General features: G+C 54.6%; 1 protein-coding gene across 1 annotated transcript; it reads right to left on the minus strand.

Annotated features, from left to right (window-relative positions):
• Nucleotides 1–7860: 7860 nt before the first annotated feature.
• CITED4 (Cbp/p300 interacting transactivator with Glu/Asp rich carboxy-terminal domain 4) lies at nucleotides 7861–9982 on the minus strand. Its single transcript, XM_056333060.1, has one exon. The coding sequence runs from the start codon at nucleotides 9731–9733 to the stop codon at nucleotides 9119–9121; it is 615 nt and encodes a 204-aa protein (XP_056189035.1). The 5' UTR covers nucleotides 9734–9982; the 3' UTR covers nucleotides 7861–9118.
• Between the last annotated feature and the right edge of the window lie 555 nt (nucleotides 9983–10537).

Here is a 10537-nt window from a genome sequence, read left to right on the forward strand (position 1 = left end):
CGTTGAGCAGACAGGAAAGTGGAATGGAGGGGAGATGAAGAGATTTGTCTGACTGCACAGGAAGTGTGTGGCAGAGCTTAGAAAGGATACCTGTGTCACCTCCGTTCTGAGTTAGGCTAAGTTACAGTTGTTCTCTGACAGTAGGTGCACAAATTTGGTCCTGTGCTGCCACCGTGGCCGGGCCATGCTGCCAGCATGTCCAGCTTCCCCAGCTGCAGGACACAGAGCGCCTGAAGGCACTTGCAGTGCCAGCTGAGCAGCTTGGTGTGGGGCGGGAGGTCCCCAACACACCATGTGCTGGTGCGGGAGCACAGACGGGAGCAGAGCCTGGTGGACCAGGACCGGCTCTGCTCCAACGGGAGCGGGGAGATGGAACACGAGGGGCTCACGGGGCAGAGAAGGAGTTTTGCAGGACAGCGGGAGCTCCGGTGGCGAGCCCATAACGCTGGCGTGCCTGCAGCGTGCTCTGCTGCAGCGGGGAGCGCGGTGGTCCCGGCCCCCCGCCCTGGTCGCTGGGGGCGCACAATGGCGGTGCCGCCGCCGTGACACGCGGCTGCGGGAGGGAAGGGGCCGCCTGCACCGTGCCCGCCGCGGCGAGCGCCCCCCCGCCCCCCCGCTCCCGCCCCGCTGCGGCTCCCGCCCGCCGCCGCCGGGGGGCAGCAGCGCCCCGTGGGAGTTGCCGCGCGGTGCGGGCGGCGGGGCCGCCGCGGTCCCTGCGCGCCCGGGGGCACCGTGCTGGGTGCGGGGGGGCTTCCCGCACCGTGTCTCCGCTCTTCTCCGCCTTACCGGGGCTGCCGCCGAGAGCCGAGTGCAGGGCCCTGGCGTGGAAGCGGCCCCAGCTATCGGTGGGGTTTTGCCTCCCCTCCACCCCACTGACGGAAAAACCTCCTGTCCCGTTTGTAACCCGTTTCCACTGGGCATCAGAGTAGTCCTGGGCTCCCAGGGGTGGAGACAAGAGGGAAAGTCAGGATGCGCTTTTCGGAAAGTGCCACGATTCCAGAACTTTGCTGGAGAGGTCTGGGAGCTGCTGTGGCTGCCCCGTGTCCTTAAAGACGTGCCCAGGCGGTGCTGAGCTGCCTGGTGCACGAAGCAGCTGCTGCAGGCTCCCGCCTGGTGCTCCCAGCTCTGCTGTTCCCCAGTCCTACGCATGACAGGTGAAAACCTGCCTGGTTTTCACCTGGGATACTGTGTATTTTAGCGCGGTCCAGCTGGTGTGATTTGTGAGTGTGGTGAGGTCCTGTGATGAGAGGCCGTGTCCTCACACCACGGACACTATTCCAGCATGTTCAAGCCCCTCATCGTTCTGAGATCGCACGTAACCCGGGTCTGCAGTGCAGAAATGAGGGAACTGATTGAACACCCTGCATTAATGAGTCTGCCTGGTGCCTGGTGGCCACGTAAAAACTGCAGCAAATAGGACGTGAGCCGGGGTCCCCTGCCTGCTTCCAAGCCACACCGAGGGGACCCCTGCCAGCTGCCCTGCGCTGAATGCCTCAGCTTGCTGAGCATGCAGAGGCAGATGTAGGGTTTTGCATACTGAGACGATAAGGAGAGCTTTTTTCAACTCTGAAAGCTGTTTATTCTTTACAGTGTGCTGACACCAGAACGGAAAGTGCCTTTTCCTGAAACTGGCTATTTATAAACAGCCTGCTGTGCCGAGCCTTCTTTTGCAAGGGGGCAGGGACTCCTGCGGCTTGTCTTTCGCTGCCTTGAATTCACCCAGAGATCCTTCAGACAGGATTGAATAGAGCAGATCTTGCTGACTCTCTGCTGGGGGCACACTACAGCACTAATGGCTTTTAATAACTCTTTGGTGTTATCAAACTCCAGTGAGCATCTAATTCAGCGCTAAATACTTTGGCTGAGCAGTCAGTGCTGTTCATAGCCCTGCATTCTTGCAAAGTCTTTGCGGGACAAGTTATTTGTGGCAGTCGTGCCTTTACTGCCTGGAAAAGCTGAGCTTGTCCACAGGGGATGACCCCTGCAGTGCTCAGGCAGAAACTGGCAGCAAGTTTAGCTGTATCTTTCCAAGCTGCTGAACAAGTGCAGCGTCCACTGCATGCACACACTTGAGGTGGGATTTGTCTGCTTTAAGATGTATAAAACATAGCCTCCAAGCCTTAGCTAGCTTTCCTTCTCTGTCAAAGAGGAGAAATAGGCACCTTCAAATCTCTTTTCCATAAGAGGCCTTTCTTAGGATTTTACCTAGTTTAATTGTGTAGGGCTGCTGGGCAACACTCTGCCTGCCTCTCCCTGTCTTTGTCCAGCAGGCCAGCAGCTCTGCAGCAGTGTTGAGCTCCTCTTCCTCCAGGGACACTAGGATCCTCTTTTGAACCCCACCAGAAACTCCAAGGAAGCTGGGACTAGGTTTACTTATTAAAACTGCTGCTCCTTCCCTGACCTAGCTGTGCCGCCTTTGCAAACAAGGTTTGCTCTGGGCAGTGCTCACAGTGCAGCACTGCAGTATTACCCAGATTTTCCCACCTGTAGTGATGCGGTGGCTTTGGGTTGTGGCTCTTGGCAGCCAGGCACAGACCAGTGTGCCTAGCAAAACAATACACAGGGGTTCAGCTGAGAATGAAAGAATGAAACAAAACCCTCTGTCCCCTTCTGATGTTTGCCTTTGTGCTGTCAGAGAAAGGAAGAGGTGTGCAGAGGGATCGGGAGATGCTGGGGCAGGCTACACAGCTCTCTACCCATGCAGGGAGAGCCAGATTTTGGTGGCTCTGCACACCAAACAGCTGAAGTAGCGAGGATGGATGCATGGCTCAGAGCCAACAGAGTGGGAGAAGATCAGAAAACTGTTGAACTGAGGTCTCTTCACCCCCTTGGTATTTCAGTGGTCATGAGCAGGTCATGGACTTTTGTAGCAGGCTGAACTTGCAGAATTCCCAGGAAATGTGAACTCGGGGATATTTCTGGCAAATCTGGAAAGGAAATGATCTTCCATCCGGAGGCTGCAGGATGCAGCACAGCCCTTGCACACTGAAAGGTCCTAGTGCTTCTGAGCTGCGCACATACAACTGACAACAGGACTTGGCTGACATGTCAAAACTTTTCTCAACTCACTACAATGCTCTGCAATCAACTGTCTTTTGTATTTACAGTTGAAACAGGAAAAGCAGGACTAGGTCCAGACCTTGGTGTAGCAATTATGAAGCAACCTAACGGCAGACTGCAACCAGCATCTGAAAATGAGTGTTGTAATGTGCCATAAACAATGATATGCCCCAGAAGAGACCCTCAGCACTCAAATGCTGTGGAAAGATGGGCCATAGAGTAACCTACTGTGCTTTCCAATCAACAGCATTTTATCAAAGCCCTGAGATGCAGATCTCCCCGCCTCTTTCCCCAGTCCTTTGGGGCAAAGGCTGAACTGGGAATCAGGCTGGGATCAGAGGCTTGCAAAAGCAGTCACTTGTAAAGCTTTTACTATGGGCTTAATACTTTGTCTCTGGAATATCACTCAGATTTGGCAAAGAGCTGCCTTCCCTAATCCCCATTCATGCAGGCACATGTGGAAGCTCCTGGGAGTCCCTGCTGCCCTAGGGGCTCAGGCTCAGCAAAGTGGGACCACTCCCTGTGAGTATGCAACAGCGGCATCCTCAAGAGACCCCAACCTGCCTTTCTGGCTCTGGGGAGTGATGCACAGCCCCTCTGCATTGCTCTTCTTGACTGTGGTGTTCTTCCTCGTGATCCACAGACCTGAGAATACACAGAACTACTGACCCAAAAGAGAGATGAAACACTGAGTCAGCAAGCTAGCAGCTGGTGCCTTTAGAGCCTCATCCATGTATCCGTATGCTGAGCCCTGGCCTGGCTCCTCTGGATCCACGTGGTCAGGCAGTGAGCTGTGGCAGGCTATAGCTGAGCTTCCCGCTGCTCCCACAGCATTATTCTCTGTGTAAAGACTGGTAGAGATGGTGCAGGAGGAGGGCACCCCACTTTGCTCCCAGCCCTGGGTGGCACGGGGGTGCTTTCTGTGATGCATCAGAGATGCCTGTCAGCTGCTCCCCGTGCCATGCATGGACACTGTTGTTTACTGAATATTGGTTCCTACCTGGGGAGCCCATGTTTTGTAAAAGGGCCAAGTCTGCCCTTTTCTGACTCCAAATGTCATTTGGTGCATCATTAATAGCAAGGAGGTGAATTGCTACCTATTTCTCACACTGTTTTCCCAGGACAGACCTGTTGCCTTGCTGCTGGTGCTGCAGGTTAAACCCAGCCATGGTGGCTCACAGAGGCAGCCAGGGTGAGGAAAGGAAAGGAGCGGGATGCTTTCTGAACACAGTGTATCTAAGCACTGAGGTGTGTCTGAGTACAGGGAATTCCTCACACAAGGCACCTCCATTGATAGCAGAGGTCAGGAAAAGGAGGAGAAAAGGACACCGTCAGCCCCAGGCTGCAACCTCCTAAGCCAGACACAATTTTTATGTGCTTACAGACCCTTCATGGATTTCTCTTCCAGGAACTTGTCTGGCCATCCCTCAGACCCTCAGCAACTTCACATATCCACAACATCTTGTGGAGAGGAGTCCCACAGCTCAACCATTCACTGTAGAAACGCCCACCTCCTTTAATTTGCTTTGAACTTGCAGCTTGCCAGTCTGATGCCTTATTGCTTGCATGGGAAGAAGACTGAACAACTGCATTCCTTCTCAGATAATTTCTGAAGAGTTGTGGTTAGTGGGGCCTCAGACAGAGGCTGCCCCGTAACTCTAATCATGCCAGATGCCCTTCTCTGAACCTTTTCGATTTCTACCCCATCCCTCCTAAGCCAGGAAGATGGTAGGACAAGGACAGCACAGTGTGCAAGTTGGAAGTGAACCATGCAGAGATACAGTGGCATACAGCAACGGCCTCTGCTGTGTTCTCCAGTCTGCTCTTGGCAGTTTGTAACAGTCAACTGGCTTTTTGTTCATACAGAGGAGTTCCTGTCCATGTCCACCCACAAGTGTTCATGTACCTCCCATGCTGTCAGAAAGAGCTTCACCGTTTGAGCTACGTTGCACGCAGAGATACCAATGTTCACTTGGGTCTGAACCTGGCCGCTCCCACCTAAATTTGCAGAGATCAACAGATATCTCCCATTACACCTGGGGAAAATAATTCCCTAGCCACCTTCCCCTTTCACTTATTTTACAAACCTGTTACCCAGCCCCTTTCCTGACTGAGGAGTCCCAGTCTATTTTGTGGCTTCTTTTGAAAAAACATTACCCTGCCTCAGTTGCTTCCTCTTTCTCTATAGTTTCTCTAGTTTTACATTACAATTTTTCTAATGAACTGACCAGAATTTTTGCTTGTGTGGGCAATTATGCAGGTGAATTGTGTATTGATACTGTAGGGCATTGTTCGATTCTGCTTTCTGTTCATCTCCTAATGATTTCTAACCTTCCCTTTGCTTGTCTGGCTCCTCAACAGCAAGTTGAGATTTTTCATAGGAACATTCTCTGTAATACTAAGATCTTAGTTCTGAGTAGCTGTAGTTAGTTTAGAGCCCAGCACTGTGTATGAAGTCAAGAAAGATCAACCCTACACATATAATTTCATTTTTACCAGTCATTTGCCCAGTCACTCACTATTAGCAGATCCTTCAGCTCTCTGCACTGGACTTTCCTCTTTGCTATTCTGAATCACCAAGCACTACCAGCAAACTTCGTGACCCTGAGAGCACATGTGGTCAAAGACAGGGATGTAGAGAGGTGCCGTGCCTTTCTGTACTTTCACACACGTGCTCCCAGAGGCTGCCTCAGGACCTGGTCTTCCTAAGAATAGCTACAAAAATTATTTGGAGTATTACAGAGGATCCAGCCAAAGCAAGGGGACAGGGTTGTTGTGTCCCAGCCATCACATCTGGACTAGGCAGCAGGGGGGTTGGAGAACCTTCCTTCTTCCGCAACACAGAAAGCAGACTCCTGGTGTCTCAGAGAAGTGGTGCTTCCCAGCAGTTGTCTCTGAACACAAACTCACCTCCATGCGAGGTGTTCACTTCTATGCTCACAGCTCCCAGACCGATTGGTGCTGTCACTTGGCCACCATCTGCAGCGCCTGCCAGCCCCTGCGGGTACCGGAGTTCTGCAGCAGCACCCTGCTGGCCTCCTGCCTGCTGCTGGGCGAAGAGGTCAGTCAGCCAGCGGGAAAAGCACAGCTCAACCCCGTTATATTTTTGGTGATCATAGATGACTTCAAGGAACTCTCCTGCAGACCCAAGTAGCGGGGTTGCCCCGTTGCACCACCTGGCACCTCTGCTCACTGTGTGGTGCCAGCCACCCTGCCAGGAGACCTGGACCGGCACTATGCCGCTGCCTGGTGCAAGGCGTACAAAGCAGGCAGCGTGGAGAGGGGTGGTCCCAACTGCACCTAAACCAAGAAAGCATTAAAAAGGAAGTGATCACAGGACTCATCCAGCCTAACCCAGCCGCAGGCAATAGGCTTGTAGCAGAAATTGTGGTTTTGGCCTGGGTTATCTAGTAAATCATACAGGCTGACCACAAATAACAGTATCTTTTGAGCAAATGAAGAGGTAACACACCTGAGGAGTTCATTCCTGCTCTGAAGTTTGTATTTGTATGAAAGCTGACATTGAAATAATCTCAACCGAGCCTGCTAGGACAGATTCCCAGGAGAATCCTGACTGAGACCCCCTCCCAGTCACTCCACATCTCTAGTAATACCAGCTCCCCTGCTCAGACTTAAATCAACAGTCCCTTTCCCAGTGCACTGTGGAGCCCTCCAAGAGGATGTACAGACACGTTCCTCTGTCCAGTTTGCAGCAAATACCAAGTGTTTCTTAGGGAGACGCATGTTCTTGTTCTGGAAAACCTCTGCAGAAATTGCTAAAGTTGACAATCCAGCATCTGTGGGCTGGACATAGCTCCCCACGGGTAGCTGGGCCACTGCAGGCGACTGGTGTGTCACACAGCCTGCACCCTCCACAACCACAACTGATAGCCCAGTACATGCCTGCTTATTTTGAGGTTCAGCTATTTTTACTCTGAGGAATAAATCCTGTTGCCGGTTCCTCACCGTTTACCTACAACCTGCTGACCAAGCTGTCTGCTATTCTGCAGATGCACAGAGAAAGCAAATCTCTTCCAGGTCTCAAGCAGCCCATCACCACGGAGCTGACAGCCCAGGCAGGGCTCTCCCACCTGCAACGTACGCCCTGCCATTTACTTTTTGACCAGCTCTCCAGATGCATAGCATAACCACCAAAATGACAGGACAGGAGTTAACAATTGCTCAAGTTGTGCAAGGAACAAGGCCAGAAGACACTGACAGACAACTCAAAGTGTGGTCGAAGTGATCCAGCCGCTCCAGTTCTGGCATCCACAGCCCCACTGCTACAGAGCAGGAAAGGGACACGTGGCAATATTCCTCAATTCTGCAAGAGGACTGGCAGGGAACCCTATAAAAAGAAAAATCTGGAAGAGTAGATGAAAGGCCATCTTGATTTTTAGAGCATTTGTGGTATAGAAAACTGCAGCAGAGAGCTCCTAGCAGAGCTGCAACCCAGCTGCGCTTGGCCTGAAGGAAGCGTAAGGACTCGCCACCCCTTGTCCGAGCGCCTGGCTCAGCCAGCAGCAGGGCTACGAGCCACGGCAGCCGCTCCGCACCCCGGCAGCGCCATCCACCGCAGGAATTTTCCCTCCGTACAGAGAAGGAGCATCTCATCCTCCCAGCCATGCTTTGAGGGCTGACGGTGTCCAAGCATTAAACTAGAACTACAATCCTTACAACTTGGGTGTCAGGTGGGGGACGCCAGCGACTGGATCCGCAGCCCACCGACGGGAGCGAAGGAAACTGTTGAACCGCGTTGCACCCGAGCCGGAGATGAGCACTGAACAAAAGCACACTGGAGATATTTCAGCTTTTATTTGCAAATTCATCTGTACATTCTCACTTGGTTGTTGAGCGACAGCTGCCAGGGGCCGGCAGCAGCAGGGGGCAGCAGCAACTAGGAGTTAACAGGAGCTTTCCACAGCGCCTGGAAACAAGAGACAGCAGAGGAAACAAAACCCCACTCGCCTTTTACATTTAACCTTTTCCGAGCAAGGGAATTAGAAATCGGGTCATCTTTATCACATTCAGAAAGGTGTTGGATTTACAGTCCTATGCGTTCAGCATAAAGATCTCGGGTTGAAGTGACTATCTGCAGAGCAGCTTGAAAACTATCCCAGGCTTGCTTTTTTTTTTGAAGCCAGCATCTTAAAGCTGCAGTACTCTCCATGCATCCTTCCCAGCAGTCCCAAAGCCAAATAACAAAAGAAGCCCTTGCAAAATAAATAATCATAGGAAAATAAATAAGATTAGAACTGGAATATACAGTTACGTGGTCTTTATTTGGTTTCAGAAGTGGAAAAAAGTGGAGCTAAACTGCAGCTTTAAGCCTTATGCCTGAAGCAACCTCAAACACTTTGCAAATGTTACAGTTGATTAGCTGTACAGGTCAGAGATCCGCAGTTCCACAGAGATGAACATTTAGGCACATACGCACCGCCTTCCCCATGGCATACTTTATTTTGCTCAGCCAGTTAGAAAAAAGCCTGCGGGAGGGGAAGCGTCCCCTTTCCGAGCTGAACAGACAAAACCGAAGAGCTATTTACTGTCACAGTAAAAAGTCCCAACAAATATCTAACCCCACCCATGTTTGCAAGGGGAAAACTAGTTCAAACCATGCACCAGGGAGGCAATCCTCTCCCGGGGGAACCTTTCAACTTTGCTGGCACCACAGAATCCTTGAGCAAATCCAGCTACCAGCAGGGCTGCCAGCTGCCCATTGCTTCCTGCGCTCAAAGCCTAGTTGTGGAAAGTCGTAAGTCCATTATTTCTACTTAAGCCAGAAATCCTGTTAATGCCATTTAGAGGCAGCTCTACAGCAAGAGCTCTTGATCTGCTCCCTGTTTAGGGTACACGCCCCCTCCCCAGGAACTCCCACACAGAAAAACCACACAGAAGAGAAAAGCGATCCATTGCAAGCCAGTGTCCGATGATTGTCTCTTTGGGGAGGTCAGGAATCCAGGACGGGGCAAGGCAGGGGAAGGGAGGATGGCAGGTGGAGAAGGAAGTTAGAAGCAAACTCAAAACCACCAAGACACAAGGAGGAGCTCAAAGCCCCTCAACAGCTGATGGCACTAGGTTGCTGTTTGCTAACAAAGTCTGAAATGAAGTCGAACTCGTTCTGTCCCAAGAATAGCTCTGGCAGCTCCTGAATCCGGTCCAACCCCAGTTCCAGGACAAGGGACGTCAAGACCTCCTCATCTATGAGATCAGTGTCCATAACGTTCAAGGTCAGTGCCGGTGAGGGCATGTGCTGCATGCCCGGGTGCTGGCTTGGCCCCGCTCTGTACTGCTGGGCACCAGCTCCCATGGGCCCGTTGCTCATACCCAGCGGGTGGCCCTGGTACTGGGTGTTGAGTTTTTGTAGGTGCATGCTAGCCATGAGCTGCTGGGTGCCCACCGGCCCCATGTACTGCTGCTGCTGACTCGGGCCATTGAACATCATCGCGCTCTGCATCTGGTGGTGGCCCATCTGTCCGCTGAGGCTGGGTCTCGACCTCATCGCACCGTCCATACCAGCCCCTCCGTAGGGCATCATCTGGCCGGCCGCGGGCAGCGTCCTCAGCACATGCTGCCCGTGCTGCGGGGGTCCCTGCAGCCCACTCACTCCCATGCGGTAGCTCTGCAGCCCGGTGCCACCGTGGCTCATGGACATCATCATGTGCTCGGCCATGGCTCCGGGCACGGCTCCCGAGGACGGCACCGCTCCCCGCTCCCCTGCGAGCCGGCTCCGGCCGCGGGTCCCGGAGAGCTCCCACCCTTGCCCCGGGAGGAAGGCGCCGCTCCGCGCCCGCCGGGGGGCCGCGCCGCCCGCCCCGGGGGCCGCTCAGGTACGCACCGCTCCGGGGCTGGGGCGCGCAGCGGGTCCCGCACCGGCACCAGCAGCGCCGCGTCGCTCGGCTCGGCGGGCGGGGGCGGGCGCCGCGCTCCGGCGCTTATAGGGGCGCGGGCGGGGGCGGGCGGCGCGGGTCGGCCCCCACCGCCCATTGGAGCGCGGCGCAGCCCGGCCCCGGTGGGGCGGGCGGGGCACAACGCCCCGGCCGCTGCTGCGGGTCACGGCGCAGCCCGGTCCGAGGGGCACCGGCACACCCCGCGGCCGGGGCTTCGGGAGCGGGCACCCTGCCCGGTCCGCTGCAGCACCTCGGGCCGGCGCGGGGAGAGGGGCGGGTGGCAGGCGGGGCCCCGGTGTCCCACCCGCACCCTGCCGGGGGCGCGGAGTCCCCGGTGCGCGCTCCCCGGCCGTGCCGCCCGCTGATCCCTTCCCCACATGTTCCTCCATGTCAGCACCAGCCAGGGCAGGGGGCGCGGCGGCGGCAGGGAGCGAGGGACAGCGGGGCCGGGGGTCCCTCGGTGCAGTTCCTCCAGGGACACTCGGCCGCGGAAAACTTGGCTCATCCCTGTTCAATACCCCACTTAGGCGCCCTGGGGCAAGGATTAGGCCTGGGGCAACTGGGAACCTCAAGCAGGTCATTTCTGC

Source organism: Falco biarmicus, chromosome 3 (genome assembly GCF_023638135.1).
Source record: "Falco biarmicus isolate bFalBia1 chromosome 3, bFalBia1.pri, whole genome shotgun sequence".
In the NCBI taxonomy this organism is placed as follows: Eukaryota; Metazoa; Chordata; class Aves; order Falconiformes; family Falconidae; genus Falco; species Falco biarmicus.